Raw genomic sequence first — 16,706 nt, forward strand, 5'->3', positions numbered from 1 at the left:
GGGGGCGGGGCGGCCCCGGCAGGGCGGGGGGTGCGGCTTCTCAAGCTGGGCGGGACCCGGGCGGAGCATAGGTGGTCCTGGGGGCGGGGACTTGCGAAGTTTTGCGGCCCAAGGGGCGGGGCCGGGGCGAGGCTGGGTGGAGTCTCGCCGAGAGAGGCCTGTTCGGGGCTGAGCATGGGCGGGGGTTTACGGGGCGGAACAAAGCCAGAAGTCAAGAGGGGGCGAGGCGGAGCCTCACCGAGAGGACCAGGGTAGGGGGCGCGGGTCAGAGGTGGAGCCTGGGGCGGTCTCTGCAGTGGTGCGAGCCAGAGGAGGGCGGGCCCAGATCCAGGGCTGGGACTTTGCAAGTTGAGGGGTGCCAAGGTAGGGGCAGGCTGGGGAGGGTCAGTGGGCGGGGCCTCGCACAGCAGGGCCAGGGCACCAATGAGCTGGCAGTTAGGAGCGGGGCCTCCGGTGACCTGGCCAAGGTTGGATGGGGCCAGAGTGGGGCTGGGAGCACGGGAGAGACGCGCAGGTGATCACAGGTCCCAGCCGTGTGCCCGGGCTTGCACCCACTCATCCTGTACTGTCTAGCGAGCCCCTTCTATGCACAGGTGCAGTGCTGCGCGCAGGACTGGGGAGGCCGGTAGAGGAAGCCCATGAGTTTCTAGCCCAGGGTATGCCCACCCAGCGAGCAGCTGGACCCCAGGGCCCTTCCTGAAGGTGACAGGGGTGGGAGACGGCCATGGGGGGGGGTCATCGCCAAGCCCCAGAGGTGGACGACTTGACCCAGGATGGGAGGGGCTGCTGAAGCTAGGGCCCCCTGCGTGGGGCTTAAGGAGAGGGGCAAACTCCGGCAGACAGGAGAGCCGAGTGAGTGCGGTCTTTCTTATTTTCACTTTTTTTTTTTTTTTTAAGAACTTTTTTTGTCAGAGAGCGAGCGAGCACAGGAAGACAGAGAGGCAGGCAGAGTCAGAGGGAGAAGCAAGCTCCCTTCCAAGCAAGGAGCCCAATGTGGGACTCGATCCGAGGACGCTGGGATCATGACCTGAACCGAAGGCAGCTGCTTAACCAACTGAGCCATCCAGGCGTCCCTATTTTCACTTTTAGAAACCACCTGTAGTGTAGAAAGTAGGAAGGTAGCTGGTACTGGGCACTTTCCCATCCTCACCGCCCTTCCCTCTAGGTCCTGGGATCCCTCCCTCTGGCCCACTCCTGATCCCAGGCCCCAGCCTGCCATCTCCGCCTGGGGCTGGGGGGCCCTTCATAGCAACACCTGTGAGCAAATGTTGGGTGAATGAATGAATGAGTCATGGCATGGTGAAGACAGCACGCAGGATGTGACCTCCCCCATCAGAACCCCCTGCCTCCCACTCCTTGTTCTTTGAAAGCCTGGTCTGTACACCCTCCTTGGCCTGGGGTGGGGAGGGCAGGTAAACCTCTCATTTATTCATTCACTCAACAAACACCCAACACCTACCCAGTAGTAAACGGGAAAGAGCCCGGGGTGGTGGTGGGGGAGGGGCACTGCACAAATTGTTCAGTCTCCTGAGAGACCTTGCTGGTCCAAGGCCTCATTCCCTCCCTCCGATCTGCAAAGGCCCTGTGGCCTCCAGGAGTCAGCATCTTTGGGCAGCGGAGACCTTGCAGCCCCATTACCCCGGCCTCCCTGGGGGCGCTCCTTATGCTCTGGGGAGGAAGCAGGTACCACCAGAAGCACAAAAATGAGGTGGGGGCTCCTCCTGGGGGGCCCAGTTGCTGAAGGGTCCGACTCTTTGCTTTCAGCCAAGGGCTTGACCTCAGGGTGGTGGGATCCAAGCCCTGCGTCCGGCCGGTGCTGGGCAGGAGCCTACTTGAGATTCTCGCTCTCCCTCTGCCCCCCTCCAAACAAAACAAAAACAAAAACGCGGAACCTGCGCCACTGGTTTAGCAAACAACTACCTGTCTGGGGAAGAGAAAGTAAAAAAAAAAAAGGGTCACAAGAAGGACCTCAGGGGGACACAACAGCGGCTGGGGCCCCGACTCGGCCAACGTTCCCCCCAAGGGCCTCCCGGGATCCAGAGGGCAACCAGTCCTCGGCAGCGATGGCTCAGGGCGCCTCAGAGGTAGAGACCGCTATGTCCTCAGCCTGGGACCCTGCTCTCCTGGCCTTCGGCGGAAGCTTGACAGAGTAGCAGGGGGCCCCCTCCAGGAGGTCCTCCCTCCAGCACCTGTGTGTTCCTGCCTCCAGACCTAGGACACTCCAGCACCTGCCCTCTCCGCCAGGTCATTTCTGGCTTCATTTTGCATTTTAAATGAACTAAAAGGAGAGACCTGAACAGCCCCGGCCCTTCCACCCCCAAGAGGCACAATGATCCACAAAAACCTGATTTCGTCGCTGGGTGCTGTGCGCACAAGCCTGCCCTGGGAGCAGCAAACAGGCACACATGGTGGGTGGGCGGCCACCCTTCCATACCCGCCGCAGATTCTCAGCCCTGCGAGGGCGAGGCACCGTGGGTCCCTGGGTCTCCTCACCCCCGCCCCACCCCCCACGGGCCAGCCAGGCGGCTCCACTCACGGGACTGGGGTACCACCTCCTCCCCCATGGCGGTGCCCCTGGGGAGCCAGGACACCCAGGGATCTGCGTCTGCATCCCCAGGCCTGGGGACAGCTCAGGCACTGGAGATGGTCCTCAGGAAGTCAGACAAGGATGTGCTCCTGCTTTCCCGGTCAGCGGCGGGTCCTGACCACCAGGCTCACCTGGCACCAAGACCACCACCGGACGCCACACAAGCTAAAATCCATACAAACATTTATTCTGTCCCTGCCTCGGGTTGGGGAAGGACTCAGGGCCCTGGGGAGGCTGCAGGCCTTTACAGACAGCCCCTGGGGAGGGTGGGGCTCCGGCCGGAAGACAGGGTCCAGAGGCTGAGGCGCCCTGAAGGGGTCTGGAAGGTGAGGCCCTGGGAGGGGGAGTGGCGGGGGGGGGGGGGCACTGGCTTGGTTCCCAGCGGTCACGGAGTCCAGTTCCCATCCGTCTGGCCCAGGCCAGGATGGACTCTTGGTCCTGGTGGCTGCCCAAGTGCCAGCTTCTCGGCCCCCGGCTCCCCAACTTCTCCCCTCCCCCAACAGGGAAGGCAGCACCAGGGTCTTGCTTCTCCGAGTGGGGAAAAGACAACTGTGCAAGTCGCCAGGTTTAAATTACAAATAATAAAAATAACAATACAAAATAAAAAAACCCGTCTCGAACATACCCACGAAAAGCCTGCCCGGCCGGAGAGCCAGGAGGCCTGGCTGCCAGGGACGCAGCGGGCCGGGGCCCGGGGGGAGCGGGGAACGTGTGTCCGGCCTCCTCCGGGAGTCAGCAGCAGTCTCCAGAGGACAGAAGGCAGGGGCGGCGCAGGGGGCCGGGTGGGGGGCAGGGCTCCAGGTGGTCTCGGTGCGCGGCTCTTGTGCCGCCAGCTTGTCCCGCTCTCTCTGTTTCCATGTCTTGGCGACGTGGACAGGGTTAGCTCTCGAGATTTATTGCACTGTTTTGGAAGAGGCTGGGGCAGAGGCCGGGCCGGGGCCGCGGGGAAGGCGGGCGGGCGGCAGCGGTCACCGCTTGGTCTTGGCGTCTTCTCGGGTCTTCCAGATGACCAGGTGCATGCAGGCGCTGGCGTCCTCGCTGGAGCTGTGCCCGTCCACTGTGGGGCGCGGGGGGCAGTGTGTCAGGGTGGGCACCCCCCGGCTCGGCCCGCTGCCCCGCCGCCCGCCGCCCGCCGGCTCACCGCTGTCCTGGATGATCTGTCTGAGGTAGTCGGCCATGAGGTTCCGCAGGGAGCGCTTGTACGGAAGGCCCAGGCGGTGCGGGAAGAGCACGGACGTGTCCACCACAGTGCTGTGGATGACCTGTGGGCAGGCGGCCGGGCACACACCACGGGGCCGGGCAGGAAGGGGCCCCACAGGACCGCCCGGCCACCACCCCCCACCGTGCTGAGCGCCCGGGGCCCAGGACAGCCCCAGCCATCCTCTCAGACCCTGGGTGAGCAGGGCCCGGGGCGGGCAGTACCTTCAGGGCCAGCAGGTCGCTCTCCAGGCTGTGTCCGATGAGGACGGTGTCGGCACTGAACATGCTCAGCAGGACGGCCTGGACGTCCCGGAGTGAGATGCTCGTGTCGGCAAGGTCAGCCTCGGTCACCCCTGAAAACCTGCGGTGGGCAGAGTTGGGGCCTGAGGGTGGTGAGGGAGGGTTCCAGGCTTCCCAAGCCGGGGGCGGGGAGGGCAGCGGGGCAGCGGGGCCCCACCTGGTGTTGTAGTCCACGATCTCGTTGTCCGGCTTGACAAAGGTGTCGTACACCACGTGCATGTCCGTGTCCACTACCGTGACGCGCGTCAGCTCCAGGCCGTACGTGGTGTAGGACTGCGCGGCCGGGAGGGCTCGTGTGACAACGCGCCCACCCGCCCCGCCCCCCGGGGAAGCTCCCGGGGCTGCTCCGGGAGCCTGAGCTGTCGAGAACCCAGGGTGCCCTCACTAAGCCCCAGCAGCCCCCTGCACGCCAGGCCTGAGGTATGGCAGCGCCGCTCCGCGCGCCTGGGGCAAGCCGAGGGCCGAGGCCAGAGCCGCTCCAGGGCGGTGTGGCAAACGCCCGCTCTCCCAGCCCGAGCCACCAGGGAGGCGGCACCCGCCGCGGGCCACCCTCTTCCCCTCACCTGCTCTGTCCTGAGACCCACGCCGGCTCCAGGATGCAGACGCGGGCGCCAGGCCGCCACCGAGCACGCGCAGCACGCAACTCACCATTTCACAGTCGAGGGCGAAGATCCCGGGGTGAGCGTCTTCCGAAAGTTCTTTATCGAACGTCTTGACAAAGCCTTCGAGGTTCTCCTTCCGGCCGTCCTGCACGTGTTGCTGCGGGTGGCGGGAGGAAGGCCGCTGAGGGCGGCGGACGCCCCGCTCTTTCCAAGGCCGCCGTCAGAGGCACACGGATCAAAGGACAGGAAAGGGGGGTCAGGGCTCCGGCGCGGGCTGCCCCTCGTTTCCGGCCGGGCCGAGGCCGCTCCCCACGGGGGAAGCACTGAGCGGGGCCCGCAAGTCCTACCTTGGCAACCTGACAGCCAGTGGAGCCGATGGCAGCTGAGCAGCACGTGTACTGGGTCTCCCAGCCGCCGGCCACTGGAAGAGAGGTGGCGGTCAGGGCCAGGCCCCCGGGCAGCCCAGCATGCGCCTCCTGCGCACAATGGGGACCCCCGACGGGCCGGGCATTTCCAGTCTCCTTCCCGGGGGGCTCACCCCGGTTCCGGCGGAGCCGCCCCCAGTGGTAGTAGCACTCCTCCTCGCGCACACAGCGGCCGGACGCAGACACGAGGTACTCGGTGCCACACCGGCAGCAGATCCGGCAGGACGCTGCGGGGCGGGCGGGGGGTGGGGGCTGGGTGCAGGCGTCAGGCCCCCGATTCCCCTCCACCCAGAGGCCGCTCCGCCAGCCCCCCCCCCCCGCCAGGCACAGGTGCTCAGGGCCACTCACAGTCCTTGGGCTTCTTCTCCTCGGCCGTGAAGATGACAGCCCCCCCAGGCCGCTCGGGGTGAGGGAAGGGGTAGCCGTTCTCTTTGAGCTGGTCCTCGGTGAGCAGATACTCCTTGAGGCGGCCATACAGGGCGGCCCCTGGGGACAGCCGGGACCGGTGGTCAGCCCACAGCAAGGCCGGGGAGGGCCAGGCAGGCGAGCAGGGGCGGGCCTGGCGGGGGGTGGGGCGGAAGCACCGCCACCGTGGCGGCCGCTCAGCGGCCGGGGAGGGCCTGGCTGGACCGGGGGAGGGACTGGGCTCACCTTTCAGGTCCTCCACTCGGGGGCTGCTCGGGCGGCTGAGCGAGAAGCTGGTCTTGGTGGCCAACTTGCCCCCCAGCACCATCTCATGGGACACAAGCCTCCGGCCGCTGGTTTCTGGAGGTGGGGGGAGGGCAAACTGGGCTCGGACTCCCGAGCGCGCCCCGTCCTCCGGCGGGGGGGGGGTGCTGTCAGGAAAGGCCTGACTGCTCGTGACCTGGGGGCAGCCATCCTGCCCCCACCTTAACTCTGGGGACCAGCTGCTGGTGGCAGTCCTAGGGGACGGGGGAGACCTACGGGCCTCCAGAGGCTCCGTGGACCCTGCGCAGGGGAAGCTGTGGGAGGCAGAGGTGGGAGTGGGAGAGCAGGGAAGCAAGCACACTGATGGCTTAATGTGCCTTCGAGAGGCAGGGGGGCTCCCGGAGCTGAAAGCACACAGCAGGCCCGGCTTCGCCCCTGAAGAGGCCGCCCCACAGCAGGGCCCCCGGCCCAAAGCCGCTCGCTGGGGAGGGCTGTCGACAGAAAGGAGAGGCGGTGGTGCGGGCACACGGCCCCGGCCGTCTTCTGCAGAAGCCCGCAGCCCAGAGCCGGCACCCACCACCGCCCCTCCCACGGCCTCTCGAAGGAAGGTGTCCCCGCGCTCCGGGCGGCAGAAAGCCGGCCGGCGTCCCACACCCTGGCCCCGGGCCCGGGCCCCGCGCTGCAGGCGCAAGCCTGACCCTTGCAGACGCAAGCACCCGGCCGCCCGGCACACCCCGGCCCGACCTACTGGTGAGCCGGGGCGCGGAGCTGGGGCCCAGGCCCCGCAGCTTCTTCAGCGCGTTCACGGCCACGTTCAGGTAGATGGTCTTGCTGGGGCTGCGGTCGTAGGCCGCCTTCTCCTCGTTCAGCGCCTGACCACGGACACGCAGCTCAGGCCTGGGCTCCCGGGCTTGGGGCCCAGCAGCCACCCCTCAGCCCCGGCCCCGGTCCCCTGCCAGGCTGGCGCACCTTCTCTATGGCTTCCTGGTTCGAGGAGCAGAACTTGAGGCACTCTTCAATGAACAGGTTGAGATACCGTTGGCGGATGACCGTGGGGACTTTGCCCCCAAACTCTTTCGGGATAATGGGCTTCTTTAAACTCTAGGGAAGACACAGACCTGTCGGGAGGTGGCGTGGCCCCGCCTGGTCCTCTGATGCATTTCTCGGAATCCCCAGGGTGTCGCGCACGCAGTGGACCCTGCCGGACACTCTGGGCTCCAGTGACCAGGAGGGTGGCCGCTGGTTTGTGGTGCCAGCGGATCACACTGGCAGTGTGGATGAGGGGGGAGACTGAGGCCAGGTGGGGGTGGGGCACATGGACCCTGCGTCGCGCCCCCCGCCCAGTGTCTCTGAACCAGGCGGGGGGCAGGGGGTGGCTCCCACAGGGCGGGCAGCGGCGCGCTCACCTGTAAAGATGGGCTGTGGGCGACGCGCTTGGGGGTGATGGTGGTGGTGGTCTTGGATGCCATGCCTGACAACGTGCGTGCCTTCAGGGGCTGGCTGCCCGGCTCGGGGCCATTGGGAGGCTGGCTGCTGCTGGCGGCGAGGGCCCTCTTGGCACCTGTGGGGGCTGGCAGGGCACAAGGTGCGTGAGCGCAGGAGGACAGCACGCCCATCACTGAGCTGCAGAGCACCAGGCAGCCGCGGTCCTTCAGCGTCAGCAGGACGTGCATCTCGGAGCACAGGGGGAAGGGCCGGGCTGCGGGGCACGGGCTGTGGAAGGACATTAGGCTCTATCTGCTTCCGGGCAAGTCCATTGAGAAGGGGGAAACGCAAACGGGGCTCTGGAGGCCAGCTCAGGCAACGTCGCCACCGGGCTGGTCCGGCGAGTGGCAGGCCACGCGGGGAGCCTCTGCCACATGTTCCGGCCCCCGACTCCGAGGCGTTGACTATGAGGGGGACAGGCCCTGACTCCTGGGCAGAGGACCAGAGGGTATGGGACACCCCCGGCCCGGTCACTGTGACCAGTGGGCCTGCCCACCGCCGCCTGTGTTCTGCTGCTCCCTTTGATGAGGTCACAAACCAAACAGTCTCCCGCCCCCCCAACCCACCGACGGGGGCACCCGCCTGCGGGGCCGTTTCCGAGGGCTGCAGGCAGATGGTGCGGGCGTGCGTGTGCTTGGGGCCTCGGACCAGCCCTGCTCCCGGGCCCGGCCGCCACAGGAGAATGGGAACGGATGAGGACAGCAGGGGGCCCGGGCTCTCGGGAATGACGCTGGCACCACCAGCCGGCTGTGGCCCATCCCACAGCAGGGTCTGCCTCTGCCAACTTGAGCAGAGAACACGAACTTCTCAGGGACGGCAAGTCTCCCTCGGGTTCACTGAGACAGAAATGTCACAGTGGCACGCGGGCTCACGACAAAAGGAAAGCCGGCACTGAGCACCGGGCAGGACTCCCAAGACCTCAGGTGGGTCCCACTGCCACTCAAGGAGGCACCCCCACGTGCCTCCGAATGCCAGGCCCCCTGCCCCCAGCGCACATGGCGAGGCCCATGTGCCAGGACCCACCGCGCAGCTCGGCCACGGGCAGCAGCTGCGGGTTTGAGAGCCACCGCCCAGGCCCCACACGGTTCAGGGCCCTCGCCCTTGGCCGCAGCTACAGACCTTCAGCCAACAGCTCTCGCCATCAAGTCCTAACTGGGGAGCTCAGGGTGGGGACGGATCAGAACGCGCGCAGCTTATCCTGAAGAAGGTTCCTGGCACCAGGGAAAGGCAGGCATGGCTACGGGTACCTGCGTTCATAGAACCACCTCGTGGGGCCGCCCTCAGGCCCGGTTCCTCAAGGGGGTGTCAGAACCAGCAGCGAGGGAATCCCCCGAGAGCCGGTCAGACAGCAGGGGCCTCTCCCCAGAGAAGCGCACTCCACATCTGGACAAGGCCTCCTGAGCCCCCTCCAGACACCGCTGAACCAGAGACACCCACTGAGCGTCCTGCCTGTCCAACCACAGAGCCGTGACCTGGCTTCCCGAGTGAGGAGCGCACCCCGCAGAGCAGGAGGAGGGTACCAGACCGCCCCCGAGGCCTCCAGACCAGGGGAGAGCCTCCAGTCACACCGCACACACAACCTCGCGGCCAGCTCCCTGTTCCTGGCATTGCCGTCTAGGGCCCAGTGCCCACACTCGGACCGGCCCCCAGGAGGCCACCGGCCTCTGATACCCAAGGAGCCCGGGGGAGGCAAGGACACAAAGACCAGGGGCAGGGACAGAGGGAGAATCCCAAGGAGACCTCTGGCTCGGGGCCTCAGAGGGAGGCTCTGGGTCTGGGAGATAGACAAGGGATGGGAGGCAGGCAGCCCTCAGACCCTCTACCAGCACCAAAGCCAGGAAAGGCCCAGGGCCACTGGGTGCATCATTATGCCTGACCGCTAACTGTTGGAGAGACCTTTATCCCCATCTCACAGGAAAGCACATTGAGGCCCCAGCTGGGCCCTGCTCAAGGCCACCACCGGTGGCAGAAGCAGAGCCTTGGGGCCCTCCCACCACGCAGAGCCACTGTGCCCTGGGACTTACCGGCAGCCAGGCGGGGGTTGGGGACATGCGCGATCCTCCTCTTCTCGCCAGGGGCTGAGATGTGGATGGAAGAGGGCTTCTCCGCCGGCTGCTGGGTAGCCTGGAGCCAGTTGGCAGAGTCCCTCTGGGCCTGCTGGGCCCGCCGATAGCATACCTCCTGGGCGGTGGGAGGCCGGGCAGGGGGAGCTGGGCCTCTCCTCACGGGCTCCGCCTGGGTGATGACAAATCCCAGGGAGCAGCTATAGGCTGGGGGCACCCAGACAAGATCACGCAGGGCAAAAAACTGACAGTACGGCCAAGGGCAGGAAGGCGGGGGCTCCGCGGCCTGGGTATAGCCGGCTACCCTGGGGATTTCTTCTGAGCTCTTAGATACCCAGGCCAGAACCAAGGAGCTCAGCATGTTAGGCCCCAAATTCATGTCTCCGAGCTGTCCCGGAGCGGATCACCTCGTGGCCCTGCCCTCTTGGCTTCTGCCTTCAGAATGCCCAGGCCGTGCCTCTGGCCCTGATAACAGGCACACCCACTCGTGGCGGGGGAGTCCCTGCACCCATCTAATCCCACTGGCTCCATTCCTCTCCTGTCTCCAGCTTCACCCGGGGAGGGGTCCAGGGACTGACTCAGCCGGAGCTCCCAGGTGCTCCGCGTGGAGCCCCACCCTCTGGCCTGTCCTCCCGCCGGCTAGCTCGCCTTAGCCACCAGCAGCCGTTCCTGTCTTCACCGCGGAAACCAGGGCTCAGAAAGGGTGGGCCACTTCTCTGGGATCACACAGCACATCCCCCAGCCAGCACCAGGCTGGGCTGTGTGACCCCACGGGAGGATGGCCACTCCAGAGCCACCCGTCACATCACCCTCCCTGCCCTGTGCCACCCACCAGCGGGGGAACACGAGGATCTGGTTTCTGCACACAGAGGCCTCTTCTCTCCTGCCGACCTCTACTCAGGACCCAAAAGCAGATGCTCACCTCCTTGCCCTGCTTGGAGAGATGAGAAATTCTCCTCTTCTGCCCAGGGAACAGAGTGGTCAGCCCCGAATGCCCCTTGTCTTCAATCTTCTCTTCCGTGGGGGTCTGAAACACATACCCGCCCCTCAGCGAAGCTCCACCCCTCGGGCCCCACCTCCCACACCAACTCAGCGGGCCCCACCCCCCACACCAAGTCAGCTCCCAGACCTCCCAGATCTGCGGTGGGGGGAGGGGGGAGGCAGTGACGCACTCAAGGGAGGGGCTCCCAGGTCTTGAGATACAACGTGGGGCCCTCACCTCCAAGCCCTGCTGGCTCACAGGGGAGGAAACAGGTTCCCCAGCACATCTCCTGCAGACATACCCCAGCCCAAGGGCCACGCGGGCCTTGGCCAAAAGGGTCTCCAGCCCAGACCACTGCCTCCTGCTCCCCTCCCTCGCCCACTCACAGGGGCAGCTCAGAAACACAGGAACCAGGCAGAGAAATCTACCGGGCACCACCTCAAAGGTCTGTAAACAGAGGAGGGCAGGAGAGGACCGGGCGGCCCTAATGGAACCTCGCCACCCTCCCAGAAGCGGTGAGTTTCAGCTTCGCGGAAAGCGAGCTCCCTCTGGCGGCCGGCATGGGGACACGTGCCAGCCAACCCAGAAAGGCTGGGGTCAGGTCGGGTTTGGGGGACGGAGGAGAGGGAGGGAGAGGTGGGCGACATACAGCCCAACCCTGCCTGGTCTCTGTGCATCTCAGAACACCGCCCGGGAGCCTGCTCGGTGGCCTTAAGCCTGCTCCGAGCGGACAAGGCCGGGGGGCAGGGAAGGGAGCAGCAGTTTGTTCCCGTGGACGGGGCGGCCCCACAGCCGCAGGGCCCCCAGGGGTGGGGGTGAGGCTCACCTGCCGGGCCAGCCGGCCCCTGTCCTCCGTCTTGACGCTGGTGGACTCGTTGAAGATGCGCAGACACTCCTCCATGGGGTCCGAGTCAAAGTCGACCTCCTTCTCCAGGGCGGAGTAGTCCACACCCCCGCCCGGCCCAGAGGAGGACGAGGAGGAGCACGAGGAGGGAGAGGCGGGGGCAGGCCTGGTGGGGGGGGGGGGCCTTGAGGCGCTTGCGCGGGCCCCCAGCGGCCGAGCCGCCCAGGCTGCTGTCGGAGTCGGAGTCCGAGGCCGAGTCCGAGTCGGAGTCGGAGGTGGAGCTGAGGCGGGGCGGGGCGGCGGGGGGCGCCGCGGGTCCAGGGCCCTCATCCTCGCTCTCGTCCCCGAAGAGGTCCGCGTGGCTCAGGGCCCGCTTCTGCAGCTTCGGGGCGTCCCGGGGGGCCCCCTCGTCCAGGGAGCGGGCCTTCCGCTCCGCCAGCTTGCCTGCCGCGGTCTTCCCGCCGGTCCTGTTGGGCAGCTGGGGGCCACCCCCGTGGTCAGGCCGGCTCCGCCCCGAGCTGGCCACCGGGGTGGCCGAAGACGGCTTTCTCCTGGTCCCTTCAGGCAGCTCGGTCCTATGCCGGGGGCCGCCAGCCTGTGGGCCCTTCCGGTCTGCACAGGGCTTCCCGGCCCGCCTCCCGCACTCTCCGTCTCTGCCCCTGTCCTTCTTCCGGACGCCGTCCTTGTGGCCGGGGGCGGGCGCTGCCCCGCTCTTCTTCTTGGGTCTTCCCTGCTTGGAGCCACTGGGCTCCCGGGAGGCCCTGGCCGGAGAGCTGGGCTTGGCCACAGGCGTCCCCCCAGGGTCCTTGGGGGGCTGCCCAAGGTCCTCCACGTCATACTGCACCGCCATCTCCTTGGTCTCCCGCGGGCCGCCCTCCTCGGCGTCCTGGCCCTCCCTGGAGCCTGACAGCCCAGGGGCCTTGCTCTCGGGGCCCGCCTGAGCTCTCGAGGGGCTGGTGGTGACAGGCACAGCGGCTGGAGTTGCGGCGGTGTCGTCGTCCGAGTCTGAAAACCTGGCATCGCAGCCGGCAAAGGGGTCGCAGGGCTTCTTGAGGGCAGGCGTGTAGGGCTCGCTGCCGCGGGAGCCCCTGGGCCTTTTGGGGGCCCTGTCGTCCTTGGAGCTGGCCCTGCTGAGCAGCCGGGCGGAGAAGTTGGACAGTGGGTCATACTCCAGGTCCGTGGACGGCTTGGAGTCGTCCAGCACGTACTTGCTGCTGGGGACGGGGCGGCCGTGTCGCTGGGGCTGGCTCACAGCCTTGGGGACGTACTCCAGGGTGCCACCGCCCCCTCCACCTCGGCCCTGCGCCCGACCCAGAGAGACCAGCGAGTACTTGCTACCGGCCTCAGTGGCGGCGGCCAGAGGACTGGGCTGGTAGCTGGCGTCAGGGCCTAATAGGCTGGGGCGGCCACCAGGGTTGTAATCAAAGGACAGTGGGAAGGCGTCCTCGTCTAGGCCGGCAGTGGGGCAAGCGGCAGGGCCGCGGGGCACCACGGCGGGGGCCTCGGCGGAGCTGTGCTCGCGGGCCGTCTCCAGGAGCTCTTGGTACCTCCGCTGCTCGAGCTCTACCTCCGAGCGCACAGCCTCAATGGCCTGGTTGACCAGCTCCAGTTCCAGGATGTCCGAGCGGGGCTCGTCCCCCCGGCCCAGCGCTCCATTCTCCCTCTGCACGGGGGGCTTGGGCAGCTCGGGGTTGTACGGATCATAACCGAGCCCTGAAAGGGGAAGCAGGAGGAAAGAGCAATGAGTGGGCCCGCTCCGGCAGCGGCGGCTCGAGCCCATGCTGGCCACTGCCTCGGTCCGTGCCTCAGCCCTGACGCCACGGCAAAGGGCCACGAACCAGCACAGAACCACGACCAACTGGGGGGCTGGGCCTCTGGCAAACCCCCAGTGAGGCTCTGCCAGCAGGCCAAGGGCTCCAGAGTGCCCCCCTACCCCCATCAGCAGGCAGGCGGAGTGAGGAAGTAGAACTGGGCCCCAGAGGTACAGCCACTTGGTCCACAGACCTCCCGGCAAAGGTCGTGGAACTGGCACAAGGGAGGAGACTGACTGGACAAGTGCCATCCGGGAGCTGGGGTGCGGAGGAGAGTCCGCGGGCCCAGCCCAGGGTGAAGCCGTAGCAGGTACTTCCTCCCACAGCGGAGGGCCGGCCAGCAGGCAGGGCACAGACACAGCCGGCGCGGGGCAGGACGTGCACAGCTCCCCAGAGTCAGGGCCTGGGGGAGGGGGGAGCAGAGGGCCACCCCGGAAGTGTCACCTGTAGGGCTCCGCCAGATGCCAGGAGAACACGGACACTCACCGCTAGGGAGCCCCACAATGCTTTTCAGGGAAAGGGGAGGCAGGAGAACGCCATCCAAGCCACAGTCCCGTGGTGAGAAAAAGAAAAAAGCCTTGTACGTTCAAATCACATTCTGAGAACACCGAGTGGGGTGCAGCAAAGCTTACGTCCTTTTTTTTTTGTTTTTTTAAAGATTTTACTTATTTATTTGACAGAGATCACAAGTAGGCAGAGAGACAGGTGAAGGGGGAGGTGAAAGCAGGCTCCCCTCGGAGCACAGAGCCCGATGTGGGGCTCGATCCCAGGACCCTGAGACCATGACCTGAGCCGAAGGCAGAGGCTTAACCCACTGAGCCCTCCAGGCACCACAAGCTTACATCCTCTTAATGTTTTTTAAAAGTTTACGATTATTGTTTTTTTTAGTACCTTCCACAGCCAACCGGGAGCTTGAATTCACCACCCCAACATCGGGGGTCACACGCTCTTCCCACGGAGCCGTCCCGGTGTCCCAACCTCGTGAGGTTCACACATGAAGAGCCCGCACGCGCGCCGGCGGCTGCGCTCCAGGCCCCGTGCTCGAGGCCCGCACAAGCAAACCACCGTGTGCAGGAAGCTCCTGGGCCGCGCTCACGCCGAGACGGGAGCACAGAAACTAAATAAAGGCTGAGCCAATGAAGCCTGACGTCCCCAGAAAGGGATGACACACCGTATTCCAACAGCGCGGGCAAGCACTCCGGAATCTAGAGGTCATCACCGGGAGCCGTCTGAGCGGCGCCCGAGCGGCTGGGTCGGCTGAGCGGCTGCCTCCGGCGCAGGCCCTGACCCGGGGTCCCGGGATCGAGCCCCACATCCAGCTTCCTTCTCAGCGGGGAGCCTGCTTATTGCTTCTCCCTCTCCCTCCAACCCTGACCCCGCTCATTCTCTCTCTCACATAAAATCTTTAAAAAAAAAAAAGGAAATCCTATCTGAAATTTTATGTTCCTTTGAAGACTTTATTTACTTATTTGAGAGAGGGAGCGAGTGAGAGCACAAGTGCACAAGTGAGGTAATGGGCAGCGGGAGAAGCAGACCCCCGCTGAGCAGGGAGCCCGACGCGGGGTTCGATCCCAGGACCCCAGGATCACAGCCTGAGTCAAAGGCAGATGCTTAACCAACTGAGCCACCCAGGCGCTCTCCTATCTGAAATTTTAAAATAAAATTAAAAAAAAAAAAAAACCTAACATGTGAATTTTTTTTTTCCTAAAGACTTTATTTGACAGAGCATGAGTTCACGCAGAAGGAGGGGGAGCAGCAGGCAGGAGGTGGAGGCTGAGGAAGGAGGCAGAGAGAGCCTGACGCGGGGCTCGGTCCCAGGACCCCGGGATCACGACCTGAGTCAAAGGCAGACGCTTCACACTGAGCCCCCGAGGGACCCACGTATGAACCTTTCAAATCACTAATCACTAATCCCAGTTGTATGCCTGGAACTAGTGTAATGTTGTGTCCCAACCATATTCAAACAACTTTTTAAAAAGTCTAATCACAGATGACTCTCTAGCACCCTGAAAGCAAACCCAGCCAGATCTCATGCCCTGTGGTTGGAAAGTAGCAGCTGTTTCTCCCCTGGAGCCGCAGGAAGGGGCCCCCCGGCCAACCCTGGAGTTAGCCCTGGGGACCAACTCTGGACCTTGGCCCTCCAGAGCCGTCAGAGGATGAGTCTGCGGTCTTGAGGCACCCAGGCCGTGGTGAGGCGCCCCCGCAACCCCAGCACACTCCAAGTAACATCACTGAGCGAGAGAGCACAGGGAACAGAGACCGGCCGCTGGCCGCCAGCCATCAGGAGAGGGAGCTGTGCAGGGCCCATGGCTGAGCTGGGGGCTGCCTGGGGCCCGAGGGAGGAAGGGACCGTGGTAGGCCTGTTGCCTGGCATTTAACCTGGAATCTCAGCCTGGGTAGTAGTTACAGGAGAGGAAGTGATGCTTCAGACCACCAAGGACACACCAGGACTGTGAGTCAGAGATAGGGAGGCAAAGTCAGCGCTCACCATCACCGAGCTGGGGCGCCAGGGCGCGGTCAGCTCGTGCCTCCGTCACAGCTGGAAACTCCCAGACATGGGGCGGGGAGCCGGGGCAGAACTCACAGCCACCCCTGGTCAGAGGCGGAGGGCTGCCCTCCCAGCCCACCCCGCCTCACAACCAGCCCAAAGGCAGCCACAGGAGACCCACTCCGGCCCAACGCTGCCGGAGTGAACAGAGGCAGTGCCCTCCCCTCCGAAGTCCTGGCTGCCAGCAGAGAGAGGCCCGGGTGGGCCACAAGCTGGAGAGGCACTTACTGGGCACGTGCACGGAGGGGCTGCGCTGCTGGATCTCAAGGGGGCCTCCAGCCCACCTCATGGGAATACGCGCCCCCCCGGGGCTGGTCACAGATGAATGGGTGGGGTTCTCCCTACCCTTGCCCGGGAGAGGGGCTTCGAACACTACGCACATCCGGGGCACCCAGGGGGCTCCGTTGGTGAGGCGGCCGCCTTCGGCTCAGGTCGTGGTCCTGGGGTCCTGGGAAGGAGCCTCACATTGGGCTCCCTCCTCAGCGGGGAGCCTGCTTCTCCCTCTGCCCCTCCCCCTGCTTGTGTGCTCTCTGTTAAATAAATATAATCCTTTTTTTAAATGTAACTTTTTTTTTTAAAGATTTTACTAATTTATTTGACAGACATAGATCACAAGTAGGCAGAGAGGCAGGCAGAGAGAGAGGGGGAAGCAGGCTCCCCGCCAAGTAGAGAGCCCGATGTGGGGCTCGATCCCAGGACCCTGGGATCATGACCCGAGCTGAATGCAGAGGCTTTAACCCACTGAGCCACCCAGGCAAGCCAAATAAAATCTTTTAAAAAAAATTTTTTTTAATTTAAAAAATGCACATCAGCCAGGAGCCCCTCAACCCTGTTTCAAAGAAATGAGGTCAGGGGCACCTGGGGGGCTCAGTGGGTTAAAGCCTCTGCCTTCGGCTCTGGTCATGATCCCAGGGTCCTGGGATGGAGCCCCACATCGGGCTCTCTGCTCGGCAGGGAGCCTGCTTCCTCCACTCTCTCTGCCTGCCTCTCTGCCCACTTGTGATCTCTCTCTGTCAAATAAATAAATAATTTTTTTTTAATTAAAAAAACAGAAAGAAACTGGGGCACCTGGGTGGCTCAGTGGGTTAAGCCGCTGCCTTCAGCTCAGGTCATGATCCCAGGGTCCTGGGATGGAGCCCCACATCGGGCTCTCTGCTCAGCAGAAAGCCTGCTTCCCCCTCTCTCTCTCT

The 16,706-nt window shown here is 64.9% G+C and overlaps 1 protein-coding gene across 1 annotated transcript in view; it reads right to left on the reverse strand.

Annotated features, from left to right (window-relative positions):
• Positions 1-3,000: 3,000 nt before the first annotated feature.
• Positions 3,001-16,706, reverse strand: part of REXO1 (RNA exonuclease 1 homolog) — a 24,019-nt gene continuing 10,313 nt past the window's right edge. The window contains 16 exon segments of the mRNA XM_032847086.1: positions 3,001-3,644; positions 3,729-3,849; positions 4,010-4,148; positions 4,245-4,360; positions 4,736-4,846; positions 5,037-5,110; positions 5,228-5,341; positions 5,463-5,600; positions 5,766-5,879; positions 6,532-6,655; positions 6,753-6,884; positions 7,190-7,353; positions 9,293-9,503; positions 10,254-10,358; positions 11,140-11,337; positions 11,339-12,870. Coding sequence (XP_032702977.1) covers positions 3,556-3,644; positions 3,729-3,849; positions 4,010-4,148; positions 4,245-4,360; positions 4,736-4,846; positions 5,037-5,110; positions 5,228-5,341; positions 5,463-5,600; positions 5,766-5,879; positions 6,532-6,655; positions 6,753-6,884; positions 7,190-7,353; positions 9,293-9,503; positions 10,254-10,358; positions 11,140-11,337; positions 11,339-12,870 — 3,482 coding nt within the window. The 3' untranslated portion in view covers positions 3,001-3,555.

Source organism: Lontra canadensis, unplaced genomic scaffold (genome assembly GCF_010015895.1).
Source record: "Lontra canadensis isolate GAN:19392208 unplaced genomic scaffold, GSC_riverotter_1.0 scaffold184, whole genome shotgun sequence".
Classification (NCBI taxonomy): domain Eukaryota; kingdom Metazoa; phylum Chordata; class Mammalia; order Carnivora; family Mustelidae; genus Lontra; species Lontra canadensis.